The sequence below is a fragment of the Bactrocera neohumeralis genome, chromosome 6 (assembly GCF_024586455.1).
Source record: "Bactrocera neohumeralis isolate Rockhampton chromosome 6, APGP_CSIRO_Bneo_wtdbg2-racon-allhic-juicebox.fasta_v2, whole genome shotgun sequence".
Taxonomy (NCBI): domain Eukaryota; kingdom Metazoa; phylum Arthropoda; class Insecta; order Diptera; family Tephritidae; genus Bactrocera; species Bactrocera neohumeralis.
The window spans coordinates 42,175,763-42,202,187 of NC_065923.1; the positions used below are offsets into that span (position 1 = coordinate 42,175,763).

At 33.2% G+C, this 26,425-nt stretch overlaps 1 protein-coding gene across 1 annotated transcript; it reads left to right on the forward strand.

Annotated features, from left to right (window-relative positions):
* The first annotated feature begins 1,173 nt into the window (after window positions 1-1,173).
* Window positions 1,174-12,447, forward strand: LOC126761451 (tyrosine 3-monooxygenase). Its single transcript, XM_050477616.1, has 7 exons — window positions 1,174-1,811; window positions 6,156-6,267; window positions 6,824-6,952; window positions 7,143-7,223; window positions 7,911-8,730; window positions 9,569-9,695; window positions 11,043-12,447. Exons 1-7 carry the CDS (start codon window positions 1,743-1,745, stop codon window positions 11,439-11,441), a joined length of 1,737 nt encoding a protein of 578 aa, XP_050333573.1. The 5' UTR covers window positions 1,174-1,742; the 3' UTR covers window positions 11,442-12,447.
* The last annotated feature ends 13,978 nt before the right edge of the window (window positions 12,448-26,425 follow it).

A 26,425-nucleotide genomic window follows, 5' to 3' on the forward strand; every position in this document is an offset into this window, starting at 1 on the left:
ATGACACTTTCAGGCTAAGTAGATACTTTGCTCTAAGTAAGATATTTCATTAATGTATTTGGAAACGAAATTGGTCATCACTGTTTTCTTTAAGTTATGAAATAAAAATTTTCCAATTGCTTATGTGTAAATATTTTCTAGTCAATAATATTTAATGGTCCTATTTTGCATATTAGGTGCGTCACTGAAGTGTAACTAATGATGACCCAACATTAGAAGAATATATTTTTGTGGTCTCTTTACGACATTGTTTTCACTTCACAGTAGGAGTGGTGGGAAAATTCCCCGACTGAAGTAGAAAATAACAGTTGACTTTCTCGGAAAGGATGACCCGAAACACTCGTAATCCAAACAAACAAAAAACAGTAAACAAATTTAACTTACGGGTGGGTATTTCGGTGGTATACCACACACGCACACGTTTTTAAAAGTCACACCATCACACCACCAAGAACGGCGTGTTAATGACGCGTCGCCGAGGTTCGCGATGACGTGCGCAAGCGTGCTAAACCAGCTCAATTTGGCACTCGATCGCTCACCTGTAGCGCACAGCTACCGCTGCGCTGTACGTCTGCTGGACCAAACAAAAATCACAACAGCCGCCGCAAAAACAACAACAACACAAACAAACATACCGAACGCCGGGTGATTCCAACACTTCGATTAACGTCAGCATCGTTTTTCGCTGAGCATGCGAGCGCGCATACAAAGCGTATACGCTCTGCAACTTGAACTTGGTGTGCTGCGCAAACGTGAGGGAACCCCACGAGCATGACCAGCGTCCAAGTCATTCGTATACATTGCTTTGTGTTTGCTGTTGTTTTTGCGCGGAGAGAGCGCGCATGTAGTGAGCGTCTACTGGTGTGTAGCTGATGCTGCGCAGTGATTGCCGCGCTGATGACGTCTTCATCACCTGTTAATGGGAGCAAAAATAGCAGCAACAACACACACAATACAACCGAAACAACTGAAACCTGTAGCGGATTTTCGAGCGGCCGTCTGCACGCTCACCACACATGGCCCCACCGTATGTGCGCACACACACACAGCCGCACGCAAGTTCGCTTGCCACCCCACACAGAGCAACGACGCTGCGGCCGAGCTTCGGCTCAGCGGCTCTTTTATCGTTTCATACGATACGCTTTGAGGGTATTTAAGCGAACGCCGCCGGACACCAAGCATGCATTGATTCGCTATCATTCGCTCTTAAGACTTGCCACTTTGGTTAAGAAGTTAAGTAGTTTGTTAAATATAAAATAAATATTTAAAACGCTGTGTTTGTTGTAATAAAATAATAATTAGCTTTTCTGCCTGCGAGTAAAATAATTACACAAATCGAAGGATACTAAAGTTAAAGCAAGCTAAATCGAAAAGTTCATTCAAGTATTTGAAAAGTTTCGATAACTGGAAGTTCTACAACAAGTTAAAGATCCTGTGTTTTACATACATACAAATACGTAAAAAACAAGTGTGATTTCTGGAGCTGCATAGACGCAAACACCGTTTAAGCAAACTACTTCAAAGTTGATTAACAGAAAATTGGGCAAGAACCATTTTTTTTTATTATTATTGTGAAATAAGCAGTGAAAGTGCATTTCGTAGGCTTATTTCTGAGAACAGTTGCTAAATAAAAAAACTCAAAAAACGCAAATATATAAAGTCAAGTGTCATAAATTGCACTTTGCGATAAATTTTGAATTCTCTTCGTATCCGTATATTTATAAAAAACAAAAACTAACAAAATGATGGCCGTAGCTGCTGCACAAAAGAACCGCGAAATGTTCGCTATCAAAAAATCCTACAGTATTGAGGTGAGTTACACTGAAAATTGCGTAAATAAAAAATTCGGAAAATAGTTTTTTCCCAACAAAAATAGGAAAAACTTTTTTTTTTGGTTGTGAGAGCTATTGTATTGGCAAAAAATAATTTTCTGTTGATGAAAACTTTCAATTTTTTATTTTAATTTTAATTCATCAAATTTTAAGCGTTAGTAAAGCTTGTTCTTGAAAAAAATAAATATTTAAAAGCTAATTTCTAATAAAAAGGTTGGCGAAAATCATGTAATGCTTAAAAGACTGGTTAACAACTTTTTTATACAAAGAATTCAGTTCAAAAATTCATAACAAAAATAAAAAATTAATTTAAGAAAAAAAAAATTTAAAAAACTATTTCGTTATCGAGTTTCTTGTGAAATTCATAATAAAATTAAAATAATAAATTAATTAAAATAAAAAAATTAATTAAAAAATTTCAGCAAAACTAATTCCAAACTTTCAAACAACTATTTAGTTATTGAATTTTATGAGAAATTCAAATAATGAAATTAAAAAAATTTTCAAAAAATTAATTTAAATATTTTCAAAAATTATTTCGTTATCGAATTTTATGTGAAATTCATGATAAAATTAAAAAAAAAAAATTAATTGAAAATTTTCAAAAAATTAATTCACAATTTTCAAAAATGATTTCGTTATGGAATTTAATGTGAACTTCTTAATAAAATTAAAATAGTTCAAAAAATTATTTAATTGTATAATTTTATGTGAAATTCATAGTAAAATTAAAAAAAAAACTAATTAAAAAATTGTAAAAATCATTTAAAACTTAAAAAATTACTTCGTTATTGAATTTTATGTGATATTCACTTCAAGAAATTATTTATAAAATTTCAATTTCATATGAAAAGCAATTTATTTATTTTCAAAAGTGTGTTTTGCTAACTAATTTTTATTTAAAAATAAACTTATTTGTCTATTTTATATAAAATCGAGAATAATTTATCTCTAAAAATGGGGTTTGAAAATGTTTTATTTGTGAAAAAATAAACTTATTATAATTAAAAAATGTATTTAATTTTTTTTTGTCAATTTTTGAAAATCGTGACAGCTTCAACGATGTAAAATAACAAATTTTTTATTTTTATTATATTTTTATATTAATTTAATTTGTTTTATTGCTTTACAAAATATCTTGTATTGTATTTTTAATTTTTTTAATTTCAATACTTTTCTTAAGGAATTAAGGAAAAATCTTCATTATTTTAATTTAAAAATTTTTTTTTAAGAATTAAAGAAAATTTTCCATTTTTTTAATTTCATCGCTTTTTTAAAGAATTGAAAAATTCCTTTATTTTTCTAAATTTCATTAACCAGTTACCCTTTTTACCTAAAAATTAACTCAAATTATAACTCAAAATATTTGTTTATATTCCTCTTTCACCTTACGAACATAACTGGCTATCACAGCTGATTTTTGGTGCTGCGAAAATACCCAAAATTCCGAAAATCAGTGTCAGCTATTGCGTAGTTTTCAACCACAAACATATTCATATATCCAAATATACATATATGTACATATATGTATAAGCAAACCATTTGGACTACGTGACAGCTGCCAAACATACCCATTTTTTATGAAGCAAATTTATCAACAACAATTGTTGTCATCTTATTATTTTATCAACTGGAAAGACAAAACTAAAATTTCCTACAAAATACAGGCTCCCAGTTGTATTCAGAATACACAATATTCAAACGCAACCAACACATTGTACAACCTTTAATGGTTAGTCTTGACAAATTGACAGCAGAGTTACTTAACAAACTGCTCAAATAAACCGTTAAGAGTGAAAGTGGGCGTGTACCCACAGTGCTGAGTTGTGGTGATGCGCTTAAGATAGTAACGCAGCAGAAAAAAGGGAAAATTATGCGCAAGTATGCCAACAACAACACTTAATACTACCGGCACAATTAAGCAGCTGTGTCATACAACGGCAGGAAAAAATTTGGTTGACAAAAAATTGCATTAGTTGGCATGTGCGAGTTCGCTGCTGCTGCTATGTTACTTATGTATGCACATATAACAACTTTTTTTTTAACCAAATTTTTTTCTTCAAAAATGTAAATTTAAACAAATTTCCTTGACGTTACACACAAAAATTCAATAAACATGTTGAAATGCGCGTTTACTAGCTGATTCGAAAACTGGACGCTCTTTCATCAGCTTTTCTATGTGACCGTGTGCCTAAATTTGGCGTGGTTCACGAAGGTCAATGTAACACAAAAACAAAAAAAAAATAGTTGTTGAAAATAAAAATTGTATAAGAAAGGGCTGAATGGCTAATGGCCAACAGGAAAAGCGCATAAATTTTACTTAAGCCATTGTAGCTGACCAATTTACGCGCATTATCCGCTGCTTCTTTAAAGCGCACTATTACTTCCTGCTTGCCACGAGCGCTGCTCTGTATCCATTAAAATATACAAATCCTATATTTGAGCGCTTTAAAAATAAAATTTAAATAAAATATCTATACAAAACACAATTCCACAAATCCCATTGTGCGCCCAATAATGGCGCAAACTCGTTCGCTTAGGTGCCTCAACTCATTGATCAGCAAATTTATGCGATTTTCACACCTTAAGCTGTCAAAATATTACTTAAAGTCCGGCGCTTACGTGTCGAGCTCGCGCTATTTGACAACTTCATTTGGTGTCAACGCCTGTAAGCGCACGGTTATTTAAGATTTCGAACGAAAGTGCACACAATAGACCAAATAAAAAACAAATGACAATAATAACAGCAACAACAACAACGATGATGGTACACATTTTGTGTCAATGAATAAGTTATTTTGACGATTTTTTTACACAATGCGCTTATCATTTAGCCGCAGCGCGCAAAGACGATGTGATGCGCGCGCATGCGCGTACTGAACTTGCGCGCCAGCAAGCAGTGAAGCAAAAAAACTAAGCCTTAATGCTATGCAAATTATTTTTCTTTTTTTCATTTAGCCATATTTTTTTATTTTGGCGCATAAACCAGTTTTTAGCCGGCAAATTTCTGTTTTCCGCGCTTAAGCGCTTCACGCATTGTTGTTATTGTTTTTGTTTGCTGATAAAATATACGAAAACACACAATGCGCGCTTTTGACGTGCGCCATGTAGCTGCGTTTTCGAAAAATTACCGAAAATTTTGTGTTGTTGTACCAACAACAAACACACAGCAAACAAAACAAAGCGCCACTTTCGTTTTCAATAAGCCAACTGCCAAATGTTAAAGTCAAGCGCGGAGATTTTGTAACCGGCTACACATATGTAGAGGTATGCTTGTGGCTGCAACAACAACAACAGCAGCGCATCACAGTGCGGACCGCATTTCAGTTCAGTTCAGTGGAGTATTGGGCCAACAGTCAGCCGCTTGTTCACTGGCGATTCGTCTGCCACTTTGTCTGTCCGTTTATTATGTTTGTGTTGAAATTAGTGCTTGTTGCCTTGCCGCCGACCACACAGCATCTTCAGGCCAGCACGTACATACGTACATAATTTTATTTGTTTAAATTGTGTCATACCATAAACATAAAACTAAAAAAAATATTTTTAACTGATGTATAATTGTTCGAAGTTGTAGAGTTATGTGGAGAGCGTTCAGCGGAGCGTAAGCGTGTGAGAGGAAAGTAAATCACATTGCATAAGTGTCAAGTGATTTGCAGACATAGTGGAAAAAATTCCACAACTGGCGGCTGTTTGGAAATGTAAACAAAGCTGGGGCCCATACATACATATGTATATGAAATTGTAGGAAATTGTGGATTTTTAAAACGCTAGTCAGACAAACTTTTGAAAACTGAAAAAATTTCACATCTCTGCATATTTGCATTGAAACAGTCTTTCGAAACCTAATTCTTAAACATTTTTTACCAAAAAAATTGTCTTTCGTACAATTCTCCCTTTAACAGTAATCACAACCACATTTTCCTTCTTCAAACCTTTTTAATCTGCGGCTGATGCGCCAATTTCCTGCACATCTCCGCTTTTCTACTTTATTTACACACACCTACCCACACACTCAGGCAAATATACGCTTAACGGTTTTAAGTGTGCTTAAAGCATTTGCCACCCTCCAAACGGTCTCCACACAATCACTCAATCACACACCCACGCTGCTCGGTCATTTGAGTGGAAAAGGCGCTTAAAAGCTTTCTAGCCAATGGCAACGCATTAGACGACCGACAGGTGGTTGTCGGTTGATCACCAAGCACTAACGGTATTAGGGTGGTAAAAAATAAAAAAAAATTATTAAATATTAAATAGTTTAGTGGATTAACTTTTTTTATACAAAAACAAAAAATTAATCATAAAATATCTGCTCTCTTACAGAATGGCTATCCATCACGCCGTCGCTCGTTGGTGGACGATGCGCGCTTTGAAAGCTTGGTTGTCAAGCAAAACAAACAAACCGTGCTGGAGGAAGCGCGCCAAAAGACCAACGGTAAGTAGGAGGAGTAGAATTAAGCATAATTGTAAGAAAAAAAATTAAATTGAAACGGGAATTGAAATAATAAAAAAATAAGAAAAATAAGGTTTGGAAAATTTCTACGCTGCAAAGTAAATACAATATTTTTTTTTTGAAATTTTTGCATTTAAATATTTTAATGTACTGCTAAATTGCATTTTGAATTAATTAATTAATTAAATAATAATTTTGACTTAATTTATTTTATATTTCTATTTTAATTTTCAATAATTTCTTGCTGGAATGCCAAGCAAAGGCAAACAAAATATTATAAATCAATATTTTAATTTTCCTTTGTTCACTACTAAATTTGCTTTTCAATTAATTTTTCATAATTTTTTAATTCTAATGATTAATTGTTTATTTAATTTTTACTTAATTTTTTTAAATTTTTTTTTTTAATTTTCCTTTCTTTACTACTAAATTTTGTTCTTTAAGAATTTTTCTTAATTTTTTATTCCTTATGATTAATTTTTTACTTAATTTTTACTTAATTTAATTTCTTAATTTAATTATAATTTCCATTAATTAGACGAAGCTACCTTGGAGCAATGCATTCAGCAAGCTAAGGGCACTCCAATCGAGCAAGAAATCGAACTGCAAGCCGATCAGTCGGTGGAAAATGTGGAGATACCAGCTGAAGTACATGACATCCCAGCAGGTAGTCTATCAAAAACAGCGAAAAAATAGCAATTTTAATTTCTGCACCACTTTATTTAAACACGTGCAATTTTGCTTTTATTTTCACTTTTTATTTTGCTTTTATGATTTTATAAATTTTTATGATTTTATTAATTTTTTTTTCGTTTTATTTTCATTTCTTTTCATTTCAAAAACTACTTACGCCACAGAAGCCCATAACGAAACCAACAACGCCTCGTTGGGCGCTGCTGCTCAGGGTGAGGGCAATAACCACAGCAACAATGCAAATGGTAAGCAACAGTTGAGCGCCACACTCGGGTGCGGGTTAATGTCAGCGTCGTCACATAAGTGCCTTCAAGCGCATTATGATGATGATGAAGCATATGCCACTTAATACGCTTGCCACACGCACACACACGCATTCAAGTCAAGGATACGCTTGTGCACCAGCACGTACGCCGAGCATTTCAAATGTGTAAATCGCACATTTCCTTTTAATATTTCCATTCCTTTTGCCAATGCCATTGCGTACATTTCCGGCGATGCTATTTTTATTGCGCTGATTTTATTATGTCACTGTGCGCGTTTGAGTATGATAAAAGGCGAATCTTGCGCGCTTGACTACACGCCAACAATGGCTGCTGCTAAAAAAATGAGAAATGGGGAAAAATTGTGACAAAAGCCGATTTGCAATTTTTCACCCAACATTTATTCCAATTATACGCCATCGCCTCTCCATCCCCTCTCCAAGGGTTTTCTACTTTCTTACCTACTAGTGCAATGCATTCGGCCAGCATCTTTTATGCTTAAGCTGACTTGTCTACCATTCCAATGGCTTAGAACGCGTGCTTAGCAAGCCAAGCGGATTTATTTGGCATCAAGTACAACTTGAAAATTAAAATAGCATACACACACATATAACTAGATATATTTTATTAACTTTGCTTTGCTTTTCACTCGTTCTCTCACACGCACAGATGCCGGTCTTACCGAAGAGGAAGTTTTGCTTGCCAACGCCGCCGCCGAGTCCACCGAAGCGGAGAATGCCGTGCAGAGTGCTGCGCTCGTCGTACGCCTCAAGGAGGGCATCTCCTCGCTTGGCCGCATACTCAAGGCGATCGAAACGTTCAAGGGCGCCGTACAACATGTCGAATCGCGTGTGTCACGCGAACAAGGCGTCGAACACGACGTACTCATTAAGGTCGATATGACGCGTGGCAACCTATTGCAACTGGTGCGCTCGCTACGTCAATCGGGCTCGTTCCAAAGCATCAGTCTGTTGGCCGAACATAACATCAGCGTCAAGGCACCATGGTTCCCCAAGCATGCCTCCGAATTGGATAACTGCAATCATTTGATGACCAAATACGAACCCGATTTGGATATGAATCATCCCGGTTTTGCTGATAAAGTCTATCGTCAACGTCGCAAGGAGATCGCCGAAATCGCTTTCGCTTACAAATATGGCGATCCAATCCCATACATTGAATACTCCGATGCTGAGGTTAAGACATGGCGTTCGGTGTTGTTGACTGTTGTCGATTTGTCGAAGAAACACGCTTGCCAGGAATACCGTGCTGCTTTCCAGAAATTGCGCGACGAGCAGATCTTCGTCGAACACCGTCTGCCACAATTGCAAGAGATGTCGGACTTTTTGCGTCGCAACACCGGTTTCACACTGCGCCCCGCTGCCGGTCTGTTGACCGCACGCGACTTCCTCGCCTCGCTGGCATTCCGCATCTTCCAGAGCACACAATATGTGCGCCACGTCAACTCACCATACCACACACCCGAACCGTAAGTATCTAAGTGCTAGAATTCTACATTTACTAGCTGTAAAATGGGCTAAAGTTTAGACAAGGCAACTTTGCGCTGTGTGCTTCCTACTGCCGGTTACGCATATTGTTGCGTTGCGACAAATTAACTCAAGCATCAGCAATCAAAGCACAAAGGCAAATGCTCTAATTTCATTTGACAGGAAATATGCTTTCGTATGCCAACAACCACAATAGCTGTGCGACAATGCAGTGAGTACTAGGCGTTGACATGACGGAAACATGTAATTGCCTCAGAACTTTTAGTGCCACTGCCACTGCTGATGCTTTTACTGATGCTGATGGGTGGGCGGGCTGCATAGCAGTGAAACAAAAGTGAGGTTAGGATAGCAGTGTTAGTGTTGAAAATGAAATTGTCGCAAATTGTCGACACTTTAGCACTTCGGCGCACTTTAAGGGCAGCACAGCGCCATTACCGACGCTTAATTAGTTTAGCATAATAACAGTATTCCAGCAGGCAAGCAGTAAGGGTACAGTAAATGACCAACAGCAAGCTACAGGCGCTGTTTGCCGCCTGAGAGAAGTGATAAAGTGTGATAAAAGCTATTTTCGATATTTGATTGAATTATAAGTGACTCATTTAAAGTGCCAATAAGAAGTTAAAGCTGTGTTGTTGTAATGGAAACCAAGGAAAGGTGTCTAGAACTATGCTAGGTTTAGATTTATCATAGCTTTAGAACTCATTGAGCTTAAAACTTATATCTAGTATTAGTATCTAGTAGTTTAGCTTGCATATTTCTCCTAAATCTACACAGTTTAACTAATTGCTTATTCTTCTTTCCTCTCTTCTTCAATTACAGCGATTGCATTCACGAATTGCTCGGTCACATGCCGCTCTTAGCTGATCCCAGTTTCGCACAATTCTCACAAGAAATCGGTTTGGCTTCGTTGGGTGCCTCCGATGATGAAATCGAAAAGCTATCCACTGTAAGTATGACAATATTGGCGCAGCACTGATATAAAAAACACACATACACACTAAGCAATTAGAACGCTTAGCCAAGCAGCGCGCTTATTAGCATTATCTCGATTAGTAGCCTTGACGCGAACGTTTCGCCAACCCGAATTCGATATCGCAAATATCACTTTTCTAAACAAATTTGATTGTAAAAGTCAACTGGTCGCTAACTAAGCGAACGCGCAAATATGCATAAATGCGGCAGTTATGCGCGCAGGCTACAAATGTACATTTGCAGTTTAATTTGTCTAAATGCTCGCTTTAATTGCCAATTTAGATATTTTAGTAGCTATGAAGGCTGCTGACTGTTGGCTGGCGGCTGTGAAGCGCGCGCGCGCGCCCACTTAACCATAACCACCACCCCAGCTGTAAACTTGGAACAGCGTTTGCTGGCTGTGTCCACTAACGCACTAGCATGCTACAAACTAGCGCGCGCGCGCTCGGCGGCTTTACCGCGCCAACATTGACGCCAGACCATGCACCAAAAACTGGCATTAGCGCAAGAACGCGCCACCTCAAGCGAGTTTTCTAAGCCAAGTTGAAGTGCTTGCGCTATCAAATATCACAAAAAAAAACGTGGTGGTGGCTGCTTAATTCAAGTTCGTGCGCTTGGCAGCATGACAGCGGCAATGGCCACTTGGACGCACACTCACACACAAGCGCGCTAGGCGGCGCGAGGGCAAGTGCATTGCTGTAATTATTTGCAGTAAGTTGTCTTAATCTTGACTTGAATGTGCACAGCGCTGGCGTTGTTACTGCTGGCCTTGCGCCTGCGCGGCAGCTAAACGCGTGCATTTAGTAACAGAAATAAAGCAATACTCAAAATGGCGACTTTGGCAGCCAAAAATTCTAATGAGCGATCAAAAATGTTATGCATGCAAAGAACATGCAGAAAAGTGCAAACAAGCGGCCAAAATTTTATGGACACATACATATATATATATAGCCATGCAAAAGCAACAAGTTTACTTGCAAATTGTTATTCAATGCTAAACCGCAGCTATGACTGGCGCGCTTGACAATCACCAAAGATTGAGGTCAAAACGCGCTGCACATTGGCGCTGGCCGGCGCTGAGAGCGGCCCTGTGCCATTGACGTAGACGCGCGCAAGCCATTGTTGCGCCGTCAAAGACTAAGTGTCAGTGTCAAGTTTTCCATTTACAACCAAGATTTTCACATTTTCACACCCACCAAAATACATATAAACACACACACACACACACATATATATATATATATATATATATATATATATACATACATATATATACACTGCTAACTAATCACTTATTTTCTTTATCTTCTCTGTTCTCTAGGTCTACTGGTTCACCGTTGAGTTTGGTCTCTGCAAGGAACACGGTCAGGTGAAAGCCTACGGCGCTGGTTTGCTCTCGTCATACGGCGAACTCTTGCATGCCATCAGCGACAAGTGCGAACATCGCGCTTTCGAACCAGCCTCCACTGCCGTGCAACCCTACCAAGATCAAGAATACCAGCCCATCTACTATGTGGCCGAGAGTTTTGAAGATGCCAAAGATAAATTCCGTCGCTGGGTGTCAACCATGTCGCGTCCATTCGAGGTGCGCTTCAATCCACACACCGAACGCGTCGAAATTTTGGACTCCGTCGACAAATTGGACACACTGGTGCAACAAATGAACACGGAAATCCTCCATTTGACAAATGCCATTGCCAAGTTAAGGCGTCCATTCTAAAGTAAATCTCTCTAAATCATACAAACACTAAGCTCTCCCATGCATGTGTGACCCAACTCAAACACTCACCCTAACATTTATTTAGCTGAATTGTGCATACGTACCCGCCTAATGTACGTGTGTAGGCAACGTGGAGCGGTCGTGTCGGCAGCCGTGGCCAGCACTTGTGTAGTTGTGCCGCGCCTCTTGTTAACTTAAATTGACATGCCGCTTTAAAGTTTACTGTTTTTTTTTGTTTTTTATTTGAATATCTCTTAAATATTGCTTAACATAAATCTCAATGTTTATTTGTTTACATATATATATCCTGTTATTTTGATGTTGTGGTTGATATTGCTCATAGAGCATTTTTTACAATTATTTTTTAAACTAAATTGAACGCTAAATTGTTGTTAACCTTTTTGTATTGATTTTTGGCAAAATGCATAGCTTTTTGTTTAATTGTAAAGTTATAATTCACCGCACATGCAATTACCACCACCACCAGCACCTTGTACACCCTTCACCCCCTACCCACTCACCTTGTATGTACGTATTTTCTTATTTATTTTATTTGTATAACACTGCAACTGTATTGGACCAAAAAGCAAACGTTAGTAATTAAGCGAATTCACATACTCACACAAATACAAATCACACACACCCACACAAGCACGCACACAAATGTGTGCATCCAAATATGTATTTTGTATTATTTCTAAATGTATTATTATTATTATTCGATTTTTTAGTTGTTTGAATATTTTTGTTTTTGTTTTCTATTATATACATATTTAAAAGCCGCATATTTGGATGTGTCTTAGTAAAGCCTTTATTTTGTATTATTGTGAAATATTTGTTTTTACGAATTGTGTGCGTTTTTATTTTGTATCTTATTAAATATTATATAAATGTAACTATTTTGTAGGTATGTAGAATTTAATTTTTGTTATGTTATAAGAGCGCAAAGATATTTTATATATATACATATATACACAGAGAATATATAAATGAATAAAAGCATAAATACAGACGTTCTTATTTGCGGGGTAAAAAGGGGGGACATAAAACTAAAACACTTTTTATACGCTTGCAACATGTTGCTACAGTGTTTAATCGCCTTTGTTTTTCATAATTTGAATGAAGTGTTCAACATTTCGTTCGACACTAAACATTAACAAATTAATCGCATATTTGCTTAAAAATACTAAAGTCAACACTAAAATAATAATAAATTTGATTACTTTTCTCGGCATTCGGTTAAATAGTTTGGAATATAATAAAAGCACGAAAAATAAACTGATTTTTAATATTAATACATTTTGAATATTTTTTTACATTATTAAATTTGAGTGAAATTACTATATTTTCAACATTTAAATCCAATAAATCACATTTGAATTAAAAAAAAAAATTTTAAATTTGAACTTATTTCCGATGAATATCATACCAGAAATAGATTGCTTCATGTTGGAATAAAATCAACTTTTACTTTTATTTCAGTAATTTCTCAAAACTGTTATGCTTGGTTAAATATTTGTTGACTTATTTTTGCAATTTTTTTCCAAACTAGTTTAGTTTCCTAGTATTTATTTAAATCCAATAACTCAAGCTTTTCCCTGAAGTTCGAAAAATCGTGAAAAAAATTCTAACTTTGCTGAATATCCTGCGAGAAAAATATTTTGTTCTGTTGTTTGTTGTCAGGGTTGTAAATAACGAATTAAAAAATAATTTATTTAACATTTCAATTTTCTTTTGTTTTTTATTTTGTAATACCAAAATGTAATTGAAAAAAATTACTTTCGGTATGGATTGAAAAATGAGCACATAATTAATAATTAAAATAAAAATAAATAGTTTTTAAATTAACATTTTTCGAGTTTTTGATTTTTAAACCCAAATGTAAAAAATAAAAAAATTAAAAGTTTAATTATAATGCACAATTTTTCAATAAAAATTTAATATTTAAAGCGGAATAAAAAATTATCGCATTAGAAAATAAAAAAGAAAAAAATTAATCCCAACCATAAAATTAAAATTTAAAAAATAATTATTTTTAAAATAAAATTTTTCGAGTTTTGATTTTTAAACCAAACGATTTGAAGAAAAAAATGAAAATTTACTTTTTATTACAAAACTTTTTATTAAAAAATGAAAATTTGATTCTTAAAGCAAAAAAAAAAAACAGATTGAAAAATAAAAATTATAATCCCAAGCATTTAATTAATTAAAAAAAAAGAAATTGTTTTTAAAAAACATTTTTCGAGTTTCTGATTTTTAATTCCAAACGTTTTGAGTTTAAAAAAGAAAACTTACATTTTAATGCAAACTTTTGAATTAAAAGATTCGCCAACTTTGAATTAGATTTTTTTTTTTTAAATATTGTTTATGAAAATTTAAATTTTTAAAATTGAATTAGTTTTTTTAATATTAATAAAATATAATACTTTACACTTTTTGGTGAAGTTCAAAAAATTGTAAAAAAATAACCTTAAAAAAATAATTGAATTAACATTTCTATTAATTTTTGCTTTTATTTTGGAATCCATCAATGTAATTGAATAAAAATATCCGTACCGGATTAAAAAATAAAAAAGAAAAATTTTTATCCCAAGCATTTAATTAATATTAAAAAAAAGAAATTGTTTTTTAAAATAACGTTTTTGAGTTTCAGATTTTTAATCCCAAACGTTTTGAATTTAATAAAGAAAATTTACATTTTAATGCAAAATGTTTGAATACAAAAATTCGCAACCTAGCTTGTTATTAAATAAACTTTGATTTTAGTTTAATTTTTTTTCTTACGATTTTTTTTATTATTATATTTTGTTTTTGCAAATTGTAAATCTTCAAGTTGGTTAAGTTTTTTTTTAACTTTAAATAAAATGTAATAAATCACGCTTTCTCTTGAAGTTAAAAAAGACGTAAAAAAATCTACTTAATTTGGATTAATATCTTGCAGGATGTTAGATTTTGTGCTGTTGCTTGTTGTTACATAAACTGTGAGTTTTAATATTTTTTTTGCTAAATTTTTAAAAATATTTTTTGCAGATTTTAGTTTTTAATTAATAATTAATAAGTTTTTAAAACTAATTAAAATCAAATAGAACACTCTTTTTCGTGAAATCACTAAAAAAGCTAAAAAAATGTTTTGAATTAAAAATGAAAATTTAAAAACTTTTAAGCACTTAACAGTTTATTATTTTGTTAATTGTCCTTTATTTTTTTCTTTAGCTTTTAGCATGACTTCTATATTCGTTGTAATTTAGAAATAGTCAGCAGTTCTTTGGATTTTTATATACATACATATATTCTGGTTTTGCGTGATATTGCATGTTTTGTATGTATAGTAATTTCATATAAGGCTTTTCACTAAAATATATATTTTACCTTTATTAAAATTTTCAAGATATTTTTTTGTTTATTCACATATCAAATATGAGCAGTGTAATCCAAAATCAATATTTTAAAAATTTTGACTTTACTGAACCAATTTTTTTCATGTAACTAGTTGCACAACTCTGCGGTCATAGTTTACTATGATACTGGTACATATAAAGGGCATGCAGACAAACAATAATTTCCATGTGGATATTAAATTGAAATCTGTATACACTTTCGTACTCTTCTCCAAACAGGAGTAAGCTTGATACTGAGGAAAATTGTTTCGAAACGATTCAAAACTAATCAAAACAAGTATGAAAGACCTAAACTCGGGTATAACCGAACATTTCATTCTCTAACAACTTGCAAGGATTAAAGCCAGGGCAGTTCCTCAAGATGTAAAAGTTAACCAGAAGATCGGAGTCCAAGCAATTTTATATATTCATATAGAAGGTGCGTTCCAAAGTAAACAGGATAAAAAAAATAGAAGAAAAGGGTTTTTGGCGAAATCAATTTATTTTATTCAAAATGGTCACCTTCTGCTTCAATACAGCTTTTTGCACGGTCCAAAAGCATGTCGAACGAGTGTTTAGTTGTGTGTTAGCTCGTTGGCCGGTATGGCCGCCAGTATGCCGGTGAAAGCCTTTTGAATGGCCTCTACGTCTGCATAACGCTTTCGTTTCATAGGCAAATGCATTTTTCCGAAAAGGAAGAAGTCGCACGGTGCCCATATCAGGTGAATACGGGGAGTGGTTAAAGGTTAAAATGTGATTTTGGTCAAATAATCGCTCACAAGCGGTCACAGAATGTTGGATTCTGAGCAATTTTTGGTCGTCAGTCAGTTTGTGCGGAACAAATTGTGCAAACACCTTTCGTAAGCCTAAGTGTTTGGTCAAAATGCGATAAATCGATGTTTTGGAGATGTTCAATTCCATTTCCATGAATTTCAATGATGATTTCGTTTGATTTTTGATGAATTCACGCACAGTTTCGATGGAATTTTCGGTGATCACGGATTTTGATTGGCCCACTTGTTGATCGTCATTTATGTCCTCACGACCACTTTGAAAACGTAGAAACCACTCGTGCACTCTGCTATGTGATAGGCAATCATCGGCAACTTGTTTTATTAATTGAAACGTTTCGGTAAAAGTTTTACCAATTTTAAAACAAACTTTAATGTTGCCTCTTTGTTCGAAGCTCCTTTTCGCACCGATAACACAAACATACTGACACTTAAAACGCAATAACTTCACTTCCAATAGATGAAATGTAATGAAATTCTCACTGAACAATCGATAAAGATAGCAGATTCTAACGCACCAGTCGACATATAGATGGCGCCTCCAAAGGGCGTCTAGATTCAAAAATCATTCCTTTTACTTTGGAAAGCACCTTATAGTATATGGGAGTTGGGGTAGTATGGCCCCGATTTCATCTATTACCTAATATCATACCACATAGTAAAAAAAATATTCCTGAGGTTTCATTAAGGTACCTCACATAAAATCACCAATCATATGGAGCAAAGTCAGCCGAATGTTCGATAATCCGGTAGCAGTTATATAGGAGCTAAGTCAAGTTTTTGCCAATTTTATCTATTTTAGAAATACAAAATGCATTATGAGCCATTTGTAATTTTTGTTGAGGCAACTGAAATATTGGCCGATATATCCAGCATAAGGTGACCCGGAAGTTCACAAATCTTTATATTAGGTATATGGGAGCTCAGGGAAGTATTGACCCGATTTTTTGATACACAGAAATAGTAAATACTATTGTCAGAAAAGGTTTCTCTCATCTCACACATTGACCCATATTTGGGGTAATAAGTTAACTATAGGTATTGGGGTACCTAGGGGTTGAACAATTTTTCTTGGATTTGGACAATTTTTGATCATAAGGTAGAATACTCTAAAAGCCTTATTCGTGCTTCTTGATTTGAACACTGGAAAGGAAACAGTCAGATGAAATTTTAAATTCTGTTATAGGGAAGTAGGCGTGGTTGCAATCTTATTTCACCTATTTTCACAATGTGAAATAAAAATATCAGAAAAATGTTATGTACCAAATTTGGTTGAAATCGGTTTAGTAGGCTCTGAGATACATATGTCATTTTACCTAAAAGTGAGCGGTGCCACGCCCATCGTTCAATTTTGACCTCGGTTCCATTAAAGCCCTTTTATATCACCTCGCTAGTAAAATGTTATGTCTCTGGTGTATTTGGTTATTAATTTTTCGCGCTTTAACTAGTTATTAACAGTATCGCTATAAGGGAGTGAGCGGTGTTATCATCCGATTTAATCTATTTTCACACTATCGGTAGAAGTTCTTGTAATATTTAGTGGTTTAAAAGATATATACATTAAATTTATTAGAGGGCGGGGCCACTCCCTCTTTTTCAAAATTATAAATATATTTTATTTTTGTATATTGTTTTATTTTCTGGGAACGGAACGGATTTGTAATAATAATCATCGAAGATCCCTCATATACATAAAAAAATTGAAGAATATTCGGTTAGTTCCCGTTAATATTACCATTTATTATTCAATATTTGTTCTACCTATTTTGATGACCTCTGATTCTTCACTCGTCTCTGAATTAAAATATTAGCGAAATTTTTTAAAAATATTTCTAATAAGATTTATTTAGTATTTGAGAAACATTGAAAATGAACGAACGAAATTAAATAATTAATTGGTCAAAATCATGCCGTGCTTTGAAGCTTTGGATCGTCTTCGCTTGGTTAGTTAAGATTTATATGTGAATATAAGTAGCGTTATTTGTATATCGATATAGCTATAGCTCTAGCTCATTTATGAGATACATGCAAGTAAATAAGGTAGAGGAACAATATGCATAACATATATGATAACATTATATAATAGCGTACAAAGATAGCTGTTTATATAATTGCATGTGTTATTTACATATTATAAAGTTATCGGCAAAACTATATAATATTATTTAATTGTATGTTGTTCTGCTTAGATAAAAAAAAATATAAATCAGAAAAACAAAAAAAAAACATACATATATGTACATAATATAGAAATTATAAAAATATTTATATTTATTAATATTTATACTTATAATAAAAGAAGTTAATAACCAAATAAAAATTGTAGAAAGGTTAAAGAATTATGTAGACTTTGAAAAAATATGGCATCTTTTATATCGACTTAAGCGAAAAGGGAAATTTTATTATTTATTAAATATAATACTTAAATATATGTAGTATATATAGTGGTATGTTATTATAAAAAGTAAAGATAAATGTGTGGGCTTTTGAAAAATTAAAATGGCGTTTAACTTGAAATCAAAATAAAAAATAGATTTGAACTTTATTTTTCAAGCTTTAACACTCAGTTAAGCTAAAAAAATTACAAAAAAAACATTTCTAATTATTATAAATATATCATCTTATTCTATAAAATAAAATAAAGTAAAAAATATGTGGGCTTTGTAAATATCAAGTATCTGAAGTGCTTAGAAAATAAAGAAAAACGTAAGTTGATATTATCTATATATGTATAGCTTATGTGTATGTAGTACTTATAGTATTAAGAGAAATATGTAGACTTTGAAAATGGCTAGTATTTATTATTTTCAGTTATAAGAAAACTTGAGAAAATGCAAAAAAAAAAAGAAATTATATAAACAAAATTTGCACCTTAAAGCAAATTAAATAGGTAATTAAAGAGTATGAACATTTAAATGAATAAATATATATTATCGAAACCAAATAATAAAAATAAAGTTAAGAAAATCCAAACAGAAGCAACAAATTACTATACATGTATGACAATATCCGTATCAAATAATCATACAACAGTATTCATTACCGAGAAGCGAGAAAATTAGAAATGCATTAAGCTTTAGTAATATATAAGGCCAAAGAAGCAACAAAAACAAAATAAGAAAGATAAAAAAAAAACTGAAAAAATTATAAAAAAAATATTAAAAATTAGTGTCATAAAAGTATTGAAAAAAAATAATATCTTGAAAGTAAGAAAAAATAATTATTATAAATGAGAAATATACAAAAATAACTAAAAAAAAATGGTTAAAAACTTAATAAAAAAAAGATGTTAAAAATTAGTTTAATAAAAATAATGAAAATAATAATATCTGGAAACCAAGAAAAAATAATTATTGTAATGCGTTCATATAAAGCATGAAAATACATAATTATAAAAAATTATTGTTGTAATTACAATGCTTGTAGACACCAAAATAAATGGGTATTTAGTCTAAAATATCTAAAAGTAAAAAAAATATATTTATATAACTATTAAAATATTGATGTGAAAACTAATTATAAAGTAAAATATTATAAGTAATTAGCTTTTGCTGATATAAATGCCAACTTGACTAAAAATTACAATCTTCATCTGTATATGAGAGGATTTTAAAATTAAAACTTCTAAATTTTGGAATTCTAAATAATTTAAATTCAAGATTGCAAGCTTTTAGTACTAATTTTAAAGAAATTAATTAATTCTGCTGGAACTTACTTACTTAAGTATAACTAAAAATAACCAACCATAAAGTTATATTTGAATAAGCTTTAGCATGTGTTCCAAAAAATAAAATTTATGCTATTATTTGATTTATATTTTACATATGCTGTCTTCGATTCGTCATTACTCTGCTCGCTTCTGCTCTATTGTCAAAAAAAAAACTACATGTAAAAGCAACAAAAAAGTTATCGAGTATAATACGCACAAGAGAGTAAGCGGTCACCCACTATCTGCAGTGCTACCAAGTTTTGTTTACCATAATTATACTCAGGAAAGTGTTAGGGATTTCACATACTCTCATAAAGTTATAAGTTATAACGATCCGAAAACATAGAGTTCAGAGTTGTATTTGCGTAAACTTATTTTAGTATGCAATCCAACAACAAATTTTTTAAACTAGTATACAAATTTATGATTTTACGATGCTTTATGACACGTTGTGAGTACCCCAAGTATATTAAGTCTGCTACAATGTTCGTAACACCCAGGAGGAAACTTGGGAGAATCTATATATACATATATCTAAATGATCAGCGCGACGAGCAGAATCGATTTAGCCATGTTCGTCTGCTGGTCCGCCTGCCTGCATATACACGAACTAGCCCTACAGTTTTTGAGATGTCGGTCTGAGATTGGGCAAATGTTCTGTGCTTGTATGGAACACTTTTTCATTTGACAAGATATGTATCTTCACGAAATTTGGCACAGCTTATTATTTGAAGCAATAATGCAATCTCCGAAATAATTAAGGAAGATCGGACACTTTGTCGCACACAGCTGCCACACAAATACTTTGTGTAACGAATCTTTCGTATTTGTGAAGGTGCAATCGAAGTTAATATGTTTTAGTGTTTGATTCATTTGTACCATTGGGAATGACTCAAAAGACAAATGAAAATACATATTACTTTTTTTCTTTTTTAAAGATCCATCTTCCATGGTTTTTAAAGCTAAAGGCTCTCTTAGTTTTGTTGAATGTTTGTCTAAAGAATTTATAGATCCGATTACTATATTTATCTTCTTTTTACATCTTTAGTGGGGCCTAGTTATCAAGTCCATTTGGAGAAGTTAGAGTCCGTTCAATTTTTATTTTTTGCCTTAAATCTTTTACATTGGGATTCTAGGTTAAATATCCCCTCATATACTAATAATTTAAAACTTATAAATCTACCTTCACTCGCTAGTCGTAGGGAAATGCTTGGTCTAATATTTCTTGCAAAACTTATGAATAGTCTGTAGTCCATTTCTGTTGTCCGATATTAGTTTTAACGTCCCCGTTCGTTCCACCAACCATCGAACCATTTTAATCTAACAGACCCAATCTTTACCATAAAAAAATTATCTACAAGTAACATTTCAAAATAATAAGCTTACTTGAAGCTTTTTCTTAATATCGGCTGTTGAAATTTGTGGTTATAGCAACCTTTTTGAAAGCGAAGAAAGAATTCCTGCACTAAGAAAGCATCATAATATTATTGCGCATGCGTCAGATGTCATGTTAGCGCAGTGTTGCAACACAAGTGCTGCCCCTGTGTTTGCGCAGCTAGTATAGTTTGCTCGATTCGATGGAGAGTCGCTTGGCGAATCGAAGACAGTTATTAGGTTGTAGAACTAAGCCTAAATGTATTGTAATTACTTTCGCAGCAGTAAAGTAATGATTTTTAAAATCCAAAGTCGATTTAAGTTACGAGTTTTATTTGCTTTGCAATTTTCCAAATTAGAAAAATATACTATATAAGGCACTAGTAAACTTACGTCCGAAAATTAGGTATTCTTGCTGTGCATAGCGTAACAAAAGTTAAACGTTAAATAAAAATAATTCTCATATTAAAGGTATTTACAAATATGTTACATAACACAGCAATATTTGAAACAGGTTTAGGGAATTTTTGCTAATTATGGTAAGACAAATTTTGTTCTAACATATTTCGCTAGTAATGAAACTGGAGCTCAGCTTTATCGTTAAAAAATTAAAAAAAATTTAAGTGAAAAAGCTTAAAAAATATTTTAAATCCAAACTGTGTGTAAATATGTTTGTCAAAATAAGGTGCTTACATAATTAATTGTAGCCAAGCATAAGTAATAACAAGTCATATATAAAATGCTGGCAAAAATATCTACTTATACTACAAAAAACGAATCAATTAATGCTTAATATATGTGTTTAAATAAATATATAAGATTTAATTAAAGTTAAATTGTTTTCAAATATGCATATAAATATGTTGACGTGTGTTGTGCTACCATTGTTGTATTTGAAACACCAAAAATACATATATACAAGTATATCTAAAATATTTCTGTATGTCCAAGTATATATTGTAATTATTTAAAAATAAATATATAAAGCTTTTAAATGTTAAACTATGTGGTATTTGTGTAATAATCAATAAAATAACTGTAAGGCTTAACTGCCAAAAGCAGGTTGTCGTTTCAGTGTTTGAACAGCAAGTTCTTAGTGCTCCTTTCCATGCTACGATACTTCCAGTTCATTTAGTTAGCAACCTTATAAAGTTTCCCTTATTTGATATACTTAGTACAAGTACTGCTGCATTATCCGCTGCATTAACCACCACATATCCGCTTATACTTCATTATTATTTATCTTTTTTAGTGTCGATTAAAGATTTATTGCAGCCATTTTTGACGTAACCGACCAATTGCAGTTGCACTCGTTGATTTATTAACATTTTAGTATACAGTGGTTCTTGAGGCGAAACGTTGCAGGGTTCTTTTTAGCATCTTAATAAACTGGTACACCCAGGCATCTCATATGTGATGTAGAATATATTATACCAACTTGGTTGTTCAATAAATTATTATTAAATAAGTTAGTTGCAACTGCAGCAATAACTGATTTTAAGCATAGCTAAGAAGCTTTCGTAATTAAAAGCCGTGCTAATCCAGACGACGATTATGTAAAAACCAGAAGTGACGCCAAATATAACGTAATCGTGGAAGTTGTATTTACGACTAATGGATTTCATGACATGTCTCTTCATTTGCGAATGCTCTTTGAGTTTGCTAATTGGCTGCCGAGGTGAAACGATTTTGGAAGAAGCGGTCGGAAAAGAGTCAAATACATCTGTTGATACATATACGCAAAGCTACTATGGCCGTCTTTTACATTTTTGAAACACACTTCTTATATGCTAAAAACACTTGAAACATCAATCCTCCAAAACAACTTGTCCGTGCATTGCGACGCCAAAATAAACATAATCTATCAATAACCACCGCCACTTTTGAGATCTTTTTGAACTTTAAAAGCATGACAAATCCTTATGTATCCATTGGAGAATCCTTAAAATAAGTGAACTTAATGTTATTTTAAATTTCGTTTGAATCTACATCCAAATTTCAAATATGAATTATTACTACTTTAATGGAAACATTTAACAAAATTATTGATTAAACGCACATAAATTGATTAAGATTAAGAAAAATTAAGATCGGAATCTCTTTTACACTAATTTCACAAAAACTATATGTAATAATCCAATCCATCCGCAAATATATTTGTGATGGAAAACATATTAATCAATCAACAGGTAATACACTCTTCAAATTCTGTTAGAATGTGAGCAAAGCAAGATGGTCAATTCAATATTTCAATGAAATTATATAATACTTGTACTTTTCTAGTGCAGTGGTTAGTGAAGTCCAAGTTTATGGCAGAGTGCCTAAATTAATGAAGGAAGATTGTAAGGATTTCAATTTATACGGCTAATGTAATTCTCAAAAGAGAACCCGAAATGAAATAATACACTGGAATAGAAATCTATTTAATTTTAGAAGGAAATCTTAAATCAACCCCTTCACTTTCCCTACACAGAATATACTACTATCAGCAAAAAATAGTAAGACTTTGTTCATAATTTTGAAATTAATAATTTATTCTTTAAAGTCTATGTTGTCGCCCCCACACTAATCCCCTTGGCCACAATACACTTGTGCCATCATTTTTTCCAATCCTCGTAACAGTTGTTAAAGTCAATTTCCGGAATAGCTTTGAATGCGAGTAGCGATGAACGTTTAATGACTGAATTTAATGACAATTGACTTAAAATGGTTTCCTCGGAGAGATCGTGTTTTGTGTTTGCTGAATAGCCAGAAGTCACTCAGATCTAAATCAAGCGAATACGGTGGTCGTAAGCATAAATATAAGACTCATCGCCAGTAATAATACGTTTCATGACATCCTGGTAGTCGGAGAGCATTGTTTCACAGACGTTAACGCGCCGCTACTTTTTGAAAAAGTTGAGTTCTTTTATTCTTCATAGGCCCAAATGATTTTTCAAAATGGTTTTCACTAATCTTTCCGATATTCCAACGCTGTCAGTAAGATCTCTGAGTGTTAATAGTCGATTCTCAATGATGCAAATAACAAGGCCATTGACTTTTGTCTAATAGGTCGGTTAAATTATTTCCAACAATATGTTATGTAATTGGGGTGTTTTTATTACAATATTACACTCCAGAAATTATAAATATTTGGGTGCCCTTCGCAGCCGGAATAGCCGGTAATTGCAATGCCGATGAGCTTGATATGTAGGCCATCCGATTGGAATTTCCGATGCACTCTTGCATTCTAGTGCAGACCTATGAATTTGCAGTGAGCTGGGCAAGCGCTGGTGAACAAACAAAACTTGTGCGACTACGCGATCCATTTGAGTCAGAGTGAACCGTAAGCGGTCTTCCGAATTACAGGTACTTGCTCTTATTATGTGTAAGAGAAAGCAAAAATATCTGTCCAAGTTAGATCCATCGTTTAGGATTAACCCTAAGGCCTAACCTAACCTAAACAAGTTCAAAAAATATTTCCCACCTATCTTGTCTCTATTCATGGTAAGGATATATCCAAAGGATTAAGCTCTTTGCTATGATGTGAATTTATCAACAATTGTAAAGCTGTAGATGGCAAAGAAGAAAATAACTGAGTGGTATTTAAATAAAATCCCGAAATACATTATCGCTCCACACAAATCAAGTAAACACTATTGAGTTTGAGATTGTTAGTCGACTATATTTTAGATCTTAGAATTTGTACAATACTAGTTGCTAGTTGCATTCATTTACCACTTACTTACATTACAATCCCAAGCTCTTAAGTAGGCTTAGCTTAGCTTATCGAAACAAATCATTTACTGCAATGTTCAAAGTAATCCAATTAAAGGTGGTTACACTCGATTCAATTTAAAATTCCAATTTTTATTAGATTAACAAATAGTTAGACACTTATCTCCACGTGTTCATACCGACTGACCTTTAGCCAGTAGTCAATCATACATTGTATATATAATTGTCATTTTCTAAATAACTGTCCAAATGTTCAATTTCACTCTTTCACTGATGTGCAATTTTCTCGATTTACTGTGAACAATTTGATGTTAGAACACACAAGAAAATTTAACCAAACTAGCTGCAAGCTTTTATTACCCTTTTTATAGTTTTACCACGAACTTTGGCCACAAGGTGGCATATCCACATATATACATACATACATACATAGGCGTCGGGGTGGCAATTTACATAAATTGAGGCATTGTAATTTCAAATTATATGCTATAAAACTAAATAGGCAAAAAAAAAATTAAAATAAATAAATATGGAAAGGTAATAATAACTACAATAACAGCAAAAACAATAACATTAGTGGATCAACAGATGGCATAATTGAAAAGTGCAAAAGTTACGAATAAAACTCATGTAATTATGTAAGTAAGTTGTTATTGATTTATGGGGCAAAATATGTGTTAAGCGCTTTATCGATGTGTATCTCCGATATACTTGTATGTGCGTGTGCAACTGCATGAAAGTGGGCGTTAATGGCGACAATTGCGGCTGCACTTATGCTTTGGTCAAGCACACCTGTTGAATGTGTATTTAGTCACTGGCATTGATTTGAAAAACACGTGCGCTCATACATATTCTGAAATGATTCTAAAATGGATTAGAAAAAGTTGTTCTACAGGGGGATTCTACATTCTGCTACTAAGCGCTTAACAGGTGTGCTGTTACAGCGTCGGGTGGGCCCACTGCCGCCTTAATATTTCCAGCTTTCGCTTTACTTTTGTTTTTGTTTACACTTATTTCTAGAAATGCATTCTTTAGTGCAATTACAGAAATAATACCCTGAAGCAAGATTAATAAGTATCGTAAAAAAATTTGCATACTTTTCTGTAATTAACTGTAAAATTATACTCGTATCCATACATTTATATACTACAAAAACAAGTTCATGCAGAGCTTTCGCTTTTTTTTATTTTAGACGCCTTAATTAATTAGCATGTTAGTGTTGACATGCATTTGTTACATGCATACAGCTAAATGAATAAGCTAATCTTTCTAATGGGTTATTATTATAATAATAATTAAATTTTTTTGGAGAATTTTCTTAGAGCGACAAATGTCGATTGTGCTTACTGATGTAGTTTCACTTGTAAGTTCAAGCGCATACACCGAATGCTAAGGATGTTTTAAGTGGAATCTAATTTTTAGAGGTATTTTAGCTTGATAATTTCCGAAAAAATTTAAAAAAATTATGTAACTTGTGATCCAAGTAGAGGTACTTTTTTAATAACGTCATGTTTGTTTTTGTTCAGTTTGGCATTTCATCATGAAAATACTACCGTCTCTTCAACTTATGATCAACATAATCGACCTACTGAGTATATTATTCGCAATACCATCACCCATCTTGAGATTCAGCATTTATTAATGGATAATATTAGAGAAAATTGACCACGTCCAGCACGCAGTGAAGAAAATATGCTATATGCCGTAGCTGAGAGTTCACACGAAAACCGTGGAAAGTCGATTCGGCTCCATTCGCGGCAACTCGTACTGACGTATGAAACGACTAGGCGCATACAATATACAGCTTGTGCAAGAATTGAAGCCGGTCGACTGTCCCAAAAGACAACGCTTCCTCTACAGGCTTTTGAAAAATTCCACGAAGCTCCGACGTTTTCGACCCAAATTTTGTTTTGCGATGAGGCTCTTTTCTGGCTCAATGTATATGTAAACAATCAAAATTGCCGCTTTTGTGACGAAAAGCAACCTGAAGAGATTCTAGAGCAGTCATTTCATCCA